Source organism: Haliotis asinina, chromosome 7 (genome assembly GCF_037392515.1).
Source record: "Haliotis asinina isolate JCU_RB_2024 chromosome 7, JCU_Hal_asi_v2, whole genome shotgun sequence".
In the NCBI taxonomy this organism is placed as follows: domain Eukaryota; kingdom Metazoa; phylum Mollusca; class Gastropoda; order Lepetellida; family Haliotidae; genus Haliotis; species Haliotis asinina.
The window spans coordinates 56,192,620-56,205,446 of NC_090286.1; the positions used below are offsets into that span (position 1 = coordinate 56,192,620).

A 12,827-nucleotide genomic window follows, 5' to 3' on the forward strand; every position below is an offset into this window, starting at 1 on the left:
GTGTGTGTGTGTGTGTGTGTGTGTGTGTGTGTGTGATACCTTCACATGATTTTCAAGGTCACGGCGACTCTTTGACGATTTCAGCATTTTAAAGTTGTCAGCAAGATGTCTCCAGAACGGTCCACATATATACCCATACCCATGACATTAATGTCAAAGTCAGAGTGAGTCTTGACAATGTGTTGAAGAAATCATTTATTTCCACTACCAGTTGAAACTATCGTGGCTGTGACTCTTGCGCGTCAGACTTCTTTGAAGCATTTCGACCTGTGTTTTAACACCTGCCGTGTCCACAGCAGCCACACCTCACACACCCCTGTCCATCATAAAATAGACTGAAACTGACAACGGATCCCTCTTTTATGCATTTGTGATGCATAAACTGGTATCCACCCTCCTGTCCTGATTCTTCTACTTATATCAATATGTCCTAAACAAATGTCTCCTAAACAGATTCAGTCATTTTAGTTTCATTTTCAGTCTTTATGCTGATAATGATGGCATTTAAATGAAACAACTAAGACAAACTTTCTGAATACTGCAAGTCCAACATGAAACAAATGTGTGGGTATAAACATTAAAGTCATAATGTTTATTAATATTGAATGTAAGATAAATAGGTTTTGACGCGTTCCGGACTAACGTGACAGACTCAACCAAAGGCGTGAGGCAGGAAGAAAGATATTTTCGTTTTCATTGGCTGCTGTTGGTCTTCAGCTCGTGTTTTGATAATCTGAAATTAATGTAATATTGATTTTGATACAGAGTCGATAAAGCATTTCGTAATTTGGTTTCATATCTCGAAAACATATGTGACCTTTTTGGCCACGATCGTAAAAAAGGTTTCATTTGTCAGGTCCAAATATGAAAAAGATTTACATATGAACCAAAGGTTTCAGTGATCAGTCATCATCAAAGGAGCCGAGAACAGTAGGGTGCCCCCACCAGTAGTTTGTACAAGTCCTTCGGGGTTAAGGAACGAATAAATGTTTGTTTTTTTATGTACCTGTATAACCTGCTTTGACAGACACCAGAAATGGACTTCAGACATTACACCCATGCGGGAAATTGATCCCGGGTCTTCAGCGGGATGAGCCGATGCTTTAACCACTCGGCTATCCCATTTTCATTGAAGAAACCACTTTGTTTCCTCAAACACATAATCAGGCTTTTGCTGACTATTCTGTAGTTTCCACAGGTCTCTGTTTTGTCTGTAAGCAACTGTATGCCAAATATGTATGCCAAATGTAAAATTGATTTTCCCTTTGAATGCTCGTATCGATTTATCTATTACAATAGACGAGATGAGATTGAAGCGTTGACGCTGAAACTGTTGCGCAGAAAGCTGTAATGGTGCGAACTGATATGGTCATCGGTTAAACATTGTGGATACTTGTACTGAAGTCGATTCTACTTAATTCTGAAGTTATGAATGAACATCTCTCTGAAGGATCATGGCATTCCAGGTTTTAACATTCTTATTACTCTTTGAATGCATGATTGTAGTTTGTGGATATTCCCCACATGAGTGCAAAACATCCTTCAATCTGGCAAGAGTAAATGAAAGTTTGTCTAGCAAAGACATCATCTCTATAGTAAACACCTCGGACCCTCTGGATTGCGTCAGTAGATGCTTCCGAAACTCCCGATGTGTTGGGGCGAGGTTTGTCACCAGCAGTGGCCAGTGTGAGATGTATACAATCTACAAGACTCAGACAGCCAAGGACAAGGACACAAGTGGGGCCAAAGACTACATTATGGAAGGTTAGTTCCAAGATGTAGCAAGCAAACAATTTCCAAGATAATTAATTCTACGACAGGAGTCCAGCAAGGCTGCGTCTTATCCACTATTTTATTCATTCTATGCATTGAAGAACTTGTCAAAGACATCGTGAACAGTGATCACATTGGAGGGTTCTTTTTACTAGTTCCCATTTAATTTCAATATTGCATTTTTAAAAGAAATTTGTTTACCGATTTGTGTGTGTGTGTGTGTGTGTGTGTGTGTGTGTGTGTGTGTGTGTGTGTGTGTGTGTGTGTGTAAAATGTCCTTCTGAGAGGGTAGTCCCAAAACATTGAAATTGAATTACATCTTTCCACTGTCTTTAATCGTAGCCGATGTGTATTTTTAATGTGTGGCTAGGTGTCTGAATTGTTTACTGCTGAAGGGATGGTGTAAATCCAGATGGAGTCCATGCGGGAACCAAATGTACTGTAAGTCCCTATCGTCCCTATTATGCTGATCTACCTTCAGCAGTTCAGTTGTTGGTGATTCATAGCCTGAATCATATTGTATCGGCATGTATGGTTAAATTATTTTTGATACAATTACTAGTTTTATATTATTTTAAGTGATTATCTGGTTGTTTTACTGTCATTCGTAGCCAAATATTTCTAATTTTATGTTAACTATTGTCCATCTATAAGTTGATTTATTCAAGATATGGCTGAAATATTGCCGATGTGGCTGTAAATTTTAATTCACTCTTTTACCCACTTTTCATTCTCCTGTTTGCCCATGATGTTGCAATATTTTGGGACAGTGTCCTAAATTTACAAAAGAAAATTGATATTCTAAAAATGTAATGCAAGAAATGGGGACTTTCCATAAATACCGACAAAGCCAATATCTTGTTGTTTAAAAAAGATGGCAACGTATGAACACATAAAAGGTGGCACATATGTAATGAGAAACTTGAACCTGTCAATTACTGTTAATACCTGGAACTAACGTTTTCGTGTAGAAACATATTTTCTAGAGCTTGTGATGTCGTGTCCAAGCATGCCGAGAGGGCTCTGTACCCACTCAAGAAATTTATCTGTACCTATAAATCAGTATTTCCAGATATTGCTTTTAAAATATTTGATGGATAAATCTCCAAACCATAATCCTCCTTATTAGTAATACTCTTTTGTTTTGAGTTCAGGTAATATATTAGTGCGTTTAGCTGTGTATTGTACAAAAGTAATGTCGTCACGTACAGTTCACGTACAGTTCATATCCAGGCGCTCCGGACTCTATACTATTTTGACTTTTCCCGTAATTTATGCGGACATTTTATTATTTTCTGTAGAAAATAATGATCACTTAAAGGTGAACTTAATAATTTATAAAGCCTATGTCTCTAAATATACAACTGGTTCCGTTTAATGTTCAAAACTAAATTACAATTGAGTTTCAATCAAGTTTATAACACAGGTCATATTGTCTACTCAATGGCTGCCGCTCACCCCAAAAAAGTGCCATCACCCTTTGAAAACAATGACCCAGGTAAACTTTCAGCTTGAACTCGGTAATATATATATATGACTGGATTGTCTGGTCCAGACTCGATTAATTACAGACCACCACCATATAGCTGGAATATTACTAAGTGGGGCGTAAAACTAAACTCACTCACTTTCTCTATATTCACTTGACTCAACATAGTCTACATAGTCTATAACAGAATGTGGTATGCCTTATGCCTAGCATTTTACCCGTGTTCAGTTAACGTTAATAGTCAATTTTTGGTACTGTGTTGAATATATTCCCTTATCTAGCATTGTGAAAGAATGTGTGACCAAACACAATTCTCACTGAACCCGAATTGTGACGCTGGTTTTGTTGAATTACAAGATGGAATAACCACACTTTCAATTTCTGAAAAATGATTTTTCTTGGATATTTCAAAGTCATCTTGGATTTTTGCATATTGTATGTACACTCAGATCAAACTCTCATCAGACTCAAACGGTAAAAATTCTGCATCAACTTGATCTGACCATGGTTCTCGGCACAATATCCAAATCACGCTAATAGTGGTAACAATACCTATTGATTGAATCCTTTAAAAAAGAGTATTAACTTTTCATGTGTCAGAATGTGACCTGTAACTTCATGCGTGGCATCCTTAATCAGACTTGTGATAGCGCCACTTAAACAAGTGGCATTCACTACATGGCACCTACTATGATACACCTAGAGTGTTGGTCTACTTTCAGTTGTTGGCGATCCTCATCCCTTTTCGTAATGTATTATCCTAGTTTGAAGTTATATTTTTAGAGATATATGCTAGTTTTATTTCTTGATATTGTGGTATTCAAGTCGGTTTTACTGTCCGCTTTGACAGGTTTATATAATTTACCATAATTACTATGTAACACAATTAAATGTTCTCGTCACAATATGGCTGAAATATTGACGATGTGACGTTAAATCTGAACTCCCTCCCTCACTCACTACAGCGATACACATGCGATCCTCTTAACCCCTGGCATAAATGTAACATCTTACATGACACGTAGAGTACTTGTCACCTCCCATGATGGTTCCGTAATACTCGTGGTGCATCTCCTGTCACACCCGAAACAATCCATTATTCAAAAATGTTGGGACTCTGCTCGCAGATGCCATAGGACTTATCGAGATAGTGGGTGAGAGTGGGTTTTATTTTAAGCCACACTCAGCACACTCACAATCACTCCATATGGTGGCGGTCTGTAAATAATCGAGTCTGGAACAGACAATCCAGTGATCGACAGCATGAGCATCGACCTGCGCAATTGGGAACCGATGACATGTGCCAGCCAAGTCAGCGAGCCTGATCACCCCAACGACATTAGTCGCCTCTTACGACAAGCATAGTCGCCTTTCGTGGCAACCTGAAGCCCTATTCCACCCCCGACAGATTGAGAAGACATTACATATAATTGTTTCTTTTTCCCTGTTTTATCAGCAAAGTGTGGCTCCCCTAACGCTACCCTGTCCAGCATTTACCGGAGAGAAGGCATCATTGCCACCAAGTACTCCTGCGGATATGGAAAAGCCTTCCTGGGTACCAATGACACTCTGGCTTGTGTTCCTCCATCTTCCAGTTGGACAACAGCAGCAGGAACATGCATAGACGAAGTACGTGTTTTTACATGAAACACTCACAAAAGTCTAGAAACTGACTGGACTGTGGCCACGCTATCACAAGGGATTTGACAAAAATAAACATGCAGCTGTTATGAATATGTGCTAAGGATGAAAAAAATACAAAACTTGTTTTTCGAAAACTCAAAATTTAAACTGCTCATGGGCGAGAATGTTTACAGTTTCGTCCAGAATTAATGTTCTGGACGTTGTAAATGAATGAAAGTATGTTCATAAGTATCATGAAACAAATTTCATCTTATTGTGACTTGACTCCGTAAAACAAAATTTAGCCCATGGGCGAAAAACATTTTAGCCCTTGGACGAGAATATTTAATTTTACTCAAAATGCTTGTTTTTTCCATGTGTTGCAGTTTGTAAATGAATGGAAGTATATTTGTGAGTGTCATAGCACGAAATTCAGCTCATTTTGACTTAATTCTGCTAATTTAGAGCGATTTAAATTAAAAATCTCGTCCACGGGCGAAAAACATTTGACCCATGGGCGAGAATATTTCATTTTATTCGAAATACATCATTTTAGATGTTTTGGAGGATGTAAATAAATGAAAGTACATTTGTGAGTAACATGACACAAATTTCAACTCATTTTAACTTAATTTCGCAAGTTGAGAGCAATTTTAAAACATCTCGCCCATGGACGAAAGGCATTATGGCCCATGTGCGAGAATATTTCCTTTTACCCAAAACGCATATTTTCCCAGGCTTTGAAGTTTGTAAATGAATGAGGGTATATTTATACGTATCATAGCACAAAATTCAACTCATTTTGACTTAAATTTTTCGGTTAATTTCCGCTAATTTTTAACAAGTACAAGAATATGGACTTGCTCTCAAAATACATGGGATTTTTAAAATTGTTTTGGAGGTTGCAAATGAACGAAAGTGTGTTTATAAGTATCATGACGAAAAAATGAAATCATTCTAGTCTTAATTCGACTAATCTCGCATGTGGACGAACATATTTTCATTTGCTTGTTTTCTTTTTTTTTGCAAACATATGGTTAAAATAGATGAAAGCATAATCACACATAATTCAATTTAATTTTAGTGAGTTTAGTTTTACGACGCACTCAGCAATGTTCAGCTACTTGGCGGCGGTTTGTAAATAATCAAGTCTGGACCAGACAATCCAGTGATCAACAGCGTGTGCATCGGTCTGCGCAAACTGGAACCGGTGACATGTCAACCAAGTCAACCAAGTGAGCAAACCTGAAGACCTATACTGCTCTTTAAACTGTATTGAAATATGTCTTGTCAATCCCACTGACATTCGCCAATAACCACTTAAGTATAGAATACATAGTCTATGCTCCTTCAGAACAAATACGTAATTAAGGATCCCCAACTGGGTAATTAAGGAAAGAGCTCAAAATACTGTCACCTTCTGTCCATGACATCACGCGTCACCAGTCGTGAGCTAAAGGCCTTGTAAAACCTTCGCACAAAAGAAACACAAAAGCACCAAAACTCAGTTTCTTTCTACGGGACACTCGGTATGTAGTCAAAGTTTCCATTGTTGAATACATCCTATCGTGGGCAAAACCTTACCGTTGCAAATTTTAAGTGTACCTACCCAGTTTAGCATGTTTCGTTTTAATATTGTGGGATCCATTGTTAGTAATTCTCGTTTGCCTGTCCCGACTTTCTCTTACCGAGGTTTTATGAGGTACTCTCCTATTTGTCAGACCAGAAATAATCTACAACAGGGATATGCCACTCGCTTCCTTTCTTTATCATTTGTATTAATTAACATGTGCCTCGTCATGATCCAACGCACACAGTGACTTGGTTCGTTTCCAGCGCAACTTCGGCTGCGTTTAACAGTACGTCAGTCAGCTTACTTTATAAGTAGGAATTTTACAGTGAATGAATTAATGAATTATAGTAAGAATTAAGAGCAAGAACTATATCTAAATGAATGAAAGAAATAAAGAAAAAAAAATAAAAGATAGATGTACATATGTGAATAAATGAAATAATAAATGATACACCATGGCCATCAGTTCCAAAAGATGCTAAGGAACGCAAAACTATCGTTAGATCACATGTGTTAACATCAGCTTGATAGAGTCTCCCTGGTCAGACATACCAACTGTCACACAGGTTTAAACGACAAACTATCGGTTGACTGCACAGCTGTCTGTTGACGTTGTATAGCCACGTCACCTAATTTTCCTGCGTAACCTTCATCCACATCACCATCTTTCATCTAATAAGCAGCGAGCAAAGAAGCCGTGTGATTGTTTTATAAGGTGTCGAGCTGACCAATTGGAATTCTGTTTGAGGTTTCTCACCTTATCATGACCAAGATTTGTGTATAGACCTCCTTTGTAATGTGAATTTAGAATCTAAATACACTGAGTCAAAAAAGAAACTTCACAAAATGTGATTTTTAAATATAATGAATAATTTTTCTCTGATAATACATCTATGTATCCGAAATGGGATCCCTATCTTTCGACTCTGGAAACACGTTAGCAAAACCCACTCAAACCCATCCATTCGTCGTGATAATGACGTTAGTGCCAAATCAAGCTTGGAAAGGACGTCGTGAACGTTATGCCAAATGTTATGTACAGAAAGTCGACAGATTCGGGGGCGGAAGTTGCATGGTGTGGGGTGCTTTCCGACTTCTGGTCATCCGTGGAAACCTCACAGCACTAATTAGTCTCGCCACAGCGAGTGAGGCAATCAACACGGGGTTCCAGGTGTTGAACAGTGAAGTGGCTCTGGGGCCTAATGAGTGAAAGACTAGAATATTCGCACTGAAACGGCGACTAGCTATTGTCGATTTTCAGGACAACACATTGTGCATGGGACTAATTAGCTGGATCTCATTATTAATGCTTGTTCATGAAGTTAACATATACCCACTAACCGTGTGAGGAGTCGTTTCATGCGTGGGACCATGACCGTAAAGTCAAGTTATACTAAATGATTACTTCTTGTTTTAAAAAACCCAAAAGCCAACAGTTAATTAGTTGTTGTGGTCAGGCACATATATATTTCTCAGAGACAATCTTTCTGCAACTGATAAGTGTTAGTTGTTAAACTGATATTTAGTTGTTAGTTGTAAGGAGGCGCTAGATAGAGTGCCGAATGCATTCTCGTCGTAGATTATCCCTGGTTTTAATCCACCGAGCCAATCCCATACGTCCTGGTGGGGGTGAATTGGGGGAGGGGTAATGGAGGAGATGACCAAGTCAAGGAAGGCACAAGTACTCCATACACTAGCACGGTTCCTTACTGCTTGAAGATGGACCTTTTCTCATTGTGGTCTCATGACGACGTCGGTGACTGAGTTTAGTTTTACGCCGCACTCAGCCATATTTACAGCTATATGGCAGAGGTCTGTAAATAATCGAGTCTGGACCAGACAATCCAGTGATCAACAACATGAGCATCGATCTGCGCAATGTCAATCAAGTCAGCGAGTGTGACCACCCGATCCCGTTAGTCTCCTCTTACGACAAGTAGTGGGTTGCTGAAGGCCTATTCTACCCCCGGACCTTCACGGGTCTAACTTCGGTGAACGGAAACAAAAACCTATTCACTGCGAAAACCAGAAAATAGATGAATCCGTCCACGATGTTTTTTCAGTAACCTTCCCACAATCGTTCTGTGTTTCTACAAAGAGCTAGTCAGACACAACGTTAACAAACCGTAACTCTCTTTTTATGTTTACTTAGATGATAGTTGTATTTGATGTAATAATGTGTATACATATATATGTTATTTATATGATAGTTCATATCGATGACGACACATGCTTCATTTATAGTTTGTGTTATATGTTTACGTGAGCGGTATTGATATAAACTGTTAAAGGTCACACGCAACGTAAAATACAACTTTGCAGATTCTGATACCTTTCGGTATCCAAGTACCGAAACAAATCATCAAAAATGCCAATTCAATCTATAAAGTGAGTATGCATGCCCGGAGCATGAGGTCGTGAGAAGTAGTCTGACCTTGGTTGTGTACACAAACAAGTAAAAAATCTCACATAAAAACATGTTGATTGTGATAAGCAGACTCTGTCATAGGGGAAACTCAGTGTACTTATATGAAGAAGAAGATGAAAAGTTTACTCATGTGTCTCAAATCTGTAGATACATATAAAAGTCATACTGATCGGGTGATGTAGGTTTGGTTCAGGGGAACCATATGTGAACCATGCAGGGGCGTACATAACCAGCGCCTAGTAATATTAGTATTTATAATAATGATAATAAATACATACACGATTTCGGTAACAATTGTTTAATTCAGGTATGATGGAATGACATTTGTGTGCGTTTATTTTTCTGGAGATGTTGTAGATATAGTTTCTAAAAGTCATGCAAAACTGAACGTGCTAGTGTGTTTGTGTGTGCCTGCCTGTGAGCGCCTGTGTTCATGTGTATCATTCTTCTATTCATGTCTTTGTATGTGTGTACGCATGTGTGAGCGATAAGCACGTGTGCGTGTGTATGGTGTCTATAGTACCAGAATGACGATTATGATCATAAATGTTCTTGAGATCAATGCATTCTATTTTCCTTACTCTACCTTTGCAGAACACGCCAATAAGGTTCAGTGGAACATATCTACACCCTGTTGATTCTGGCTTCACTGTGGCTGGAACACCTAATGGAGATATGTATGTTTACTTTGTTCATTGTCTTTAGTTCAATGACAGGCAATAAAATAATTATTATCACAATTAATCGAAATATAAGTACCTATATTTATACGAGTATTTTGACAGTAGGAACAACGAATTTCCCAATAATCAGTTGTCTTCTTTATGATGGGCATGTACTTCAGATGAAGATAGGTGTATTGTATATGTAAGTGTAAAAACTCCACTTATAATTTACGATTGAAAAAAATGGGCGATATATTGGAATCAATGAATGCTGATATGATAGTAACGAGAGATCGCATCAACACTTCATTGTGACCATCCCTGTTTGTACAGTAATGGCTCTCGAAATATATTTATGAATCGTGTATGACGTAAAATTAGCATGTGAACGATTTCCATTTTAAAACAAAGAAAAAACCAACAGCAACAAACAAAAACAAAAGTAGACCCAAAGAAACGTCTAGAAACAAATACTAAGAACTACGTGATGCAAAATGAATCAATAAACAGTAACTGCTGATTAACGACCTCCTTGTAAAACAGTCAAAATCAAGAACGACACACTCTGATGTACGTATATAGGGTTACTGCGTTGCGTACGTGCAATCCATGCATTGTGTAACGTCAAACTTGTTCCCGTCACGATATGGCTGAAACATTGCCGGTCTGACGTTAAACTTACTTCACACTTTTAACTCACTCGCTCATAAGACGTCTTTCTTTGAAATGTTTTTTTCTTTGAAAAGTTTGCTTATACGTCCTATCCAAATAGAAGAGTATATGTCAAGTGAATGTGCGTTTGTTTCTAATCAAGGTTTGACGTCGTCTTCGTAACACCAAGTTCAGACTACCCTCTGAAGATGTCTGTAAACATTCCCGAGCTGTCGGTCTTCAGACAAATTTACAACTCGTCCATCTGGACCCTCGCTGGAACTGATCTGGCCTCTCCTTTCCCATTTGAAATGGAGCAGATGTTCACGATGGAAATTCTATCAACTGCTGCAGAATTCCAGGTCTGTTTGGAGGAGACCATGTTACTAGACAAACCGCCCTTCTTTCGTTGCAGCATAACACTTTCCGTTCCTTTTTGTAAAACCTTGTCACAAATGATATGATTTTATAAATTATGCACTTTCAAGACGTAGAATAGCTCTATCAATAATAACTTCTGAAAGGAAGGACTGATGTCCACGGATATATTTTACTGGCATGAACGCCTGTCTGACACATTTGGAGAGTGTTCACTGTCGTTAAACGCCAGCAACACAAAAGTAGAAACAATATTGCACATAAATGAAGTAAGACACTGTAACGCTATTTTTCGAAATCAGTGAGTGATCAATGGAACATTAGTTTATCGGTGCATGGATATATATATATTCCTCCACCAGGACCAGCGAGTACTTGTAACACAATGCTTCTTTAACTGTCTTGTTGCTGTAACAACACGGTGAAGATTGTCTTTAAATGTTTCAGTGCAAGGTGAATGGGAAGATGCTGTTTACGTCCCGACACCTCCTCCCGAGAGACAGCATGGAGGAAATAAAAATATTTGGATTAGTCATCATTGAAAAGATATTGCTGAAATGAAAAACGAAAACCGATTCCATGCATAGTTCCTTATTGTAAACCAAAAGTCAGTGTGTTCTGTAATCTGCTTGGTTGAAAAACATGATCGAATGGCATTCGATTCCCTGAAATTTCAAGACTATTCGCTGCGTATAAATACGTTCAAATATTCGGCACTTTTTCGCTTCCACCATTTTCAAGATGTGTTTCACAGCACCTAAAAATTTAGACATTCCAAATTTCAATGTTGGCACCATTGAGGACGTTTTTGGAGAAATAGACGAGAACATCTTTAATAACCCTTTTATTATCAGGCAATGCATCGTCGTGCTTTGAACTTGCTCCTGTGTAATATGCTCTTCAAAAAGAAAAAAATGACAAAGGTATGAAACAATTTTCTACAAAATATCTAAAAGCTAAATAAAGGGAAATGCAATAAGCAAATATAAAGCTGATGTTTCCAAAATGCAAAGAAACACCAATTCAACCGAACGCAACCGGTTGTGAAAAGCGTACAGCACAAAATCGAGTATTTATGTATGCAGGAACCCTGGCTACCGGGCTATAGAACGCCGCATCAAAAGCCGTTCATTCAGACCCTGTAACGGCAGTAGACGCAATTACAGAATGCCAAAACTGAATAGGACTCAACGCAACAACGGCATTGGCAGATTGCAAGCTGGAGCAACTCAGAAAGATGTGGTCAGACACTTTGGCGTATCCCGACAGAAAATCTCTGCATTGTGGACCTAGTGCAACCACGCCAACAGCGTTGACGACCAAGGCTTGGGAGACTAAGAGGTACAGCTCCAGCTATAGTCCGTTTGGCTCAAAAGCGGACCGATGAATTGCAGTCTTGCTCGAAAACTAATAAATGTAACATACTCAGTGAAACGCTGATCACAATGAGAACATCATTCCAGCTCCGTGAGGTTTTTGCAGAATATTTTTCCATAAAATAAGAAAAGTTTTTCAACAAACTATCATTAAAACATTGACACCGTTCACTATTTGTTACGACGGAGAAGTGTAGAGAGACGGACAGCCAGGTGTGCGAGAAAGCATGGAGACAGCACAACACAGGTTAATGAATAAATAAATGTGGACGTGCTTCTCGAACACCTGGCTGTGCCTTTTTCTGCACTCCTCCCTCGTAATAAACACGGAACTGTGTCAATATTTTAATGATAGTTTGTTAAACAACTTTTTTTATAATTAGGACAGAAATTCGACAAAAACCTCACAGAGTTGGTACGAGGTTTTGCTTATGACCAGCGTTTCATTGAGTATGTTACGTTTATTAGTTTTCGAGTGACATTGCAATTCATCGGTCCGCTTTTGAACCAAACGGACTATACAGCTAAGCAGACTGAGTGAGGCCGAACTATTTTACACAAGAAGAGTCACGCATTGACCAGACATCATCTGGCAGATGGTGTCAACAGAGGGTTAGATTGGTACATGAGGAGAAATGTACAACTGGAGAAATGTACTGTTCGGTGATGAGTCTCGTTTTCTACTCACACGTGGTGATGGACGTCGCACGTGTCAACAGACGTCTGCAGAACTCTAGGCCCAGCAGGTTGTCCCATTTGGCGACGGACGTGTGGTATGGACAGGAATACATCATGGTGGAAAGGCGCATCTCGTGCATGTGGCAGATGCACTGACAGGCTTGCTCTATAGAGACCTGATCCTACAGCCTTA

The 12,827-nt window shown here is 38.8% G+C and overlaps 1 protein-coding gene across 1 annotated transcript; it reads left to right on the forward strand.

The window, feature by feature from the left end:
* Positions 1 to 1,454: 1,454 nt before the first annotated feature.
* Positions 1,455 to 11,141, forward strand: LOC137292089 (uncharacterized). The gene is made up of 5 exons (XM_067823634.1): positions 1,455 to 1,764; positions 4,719 to 4,891; positions 9,481 to 9,563; positions 10,366 to 10,564; positions 11,028 to 11,141. Exons 1-5 carry the CDS (start codon positions 1,455 to 1,457, stop codon positions 11,139 to 11,141), a joined length of 879 nt encoding a protein of 292 aa, XP_067679735.1.
* Positions 11,142 to 12,827: the final 1,686 nt, after the last annotated feature.

Excerpts from the sequence above, each read along its gene's own strand:
- LOC137292089 (XM_067823634.1), top strand. The coding sequence starts at position 1,455 with ATGGCATTCCAGGTTTTAACATTCTTATTACTCTTTGAATGCATGATT. Across the intron at positions 4,892-9,480 it reads CAGGAACATGCATAGACGAA|AACACGCCAATAAGGTTCAG; the intron begins GTACGTGTTTTT and ends CTACCTTTGCAG. Across the intron at positions 9,564-10,365 it reads GGAACACCTAATGGAGATAT|GTTTGACGTCGTCTTCGTAA; the intron begins GTATGTTTACTT and ends TTTCTAATCAAG.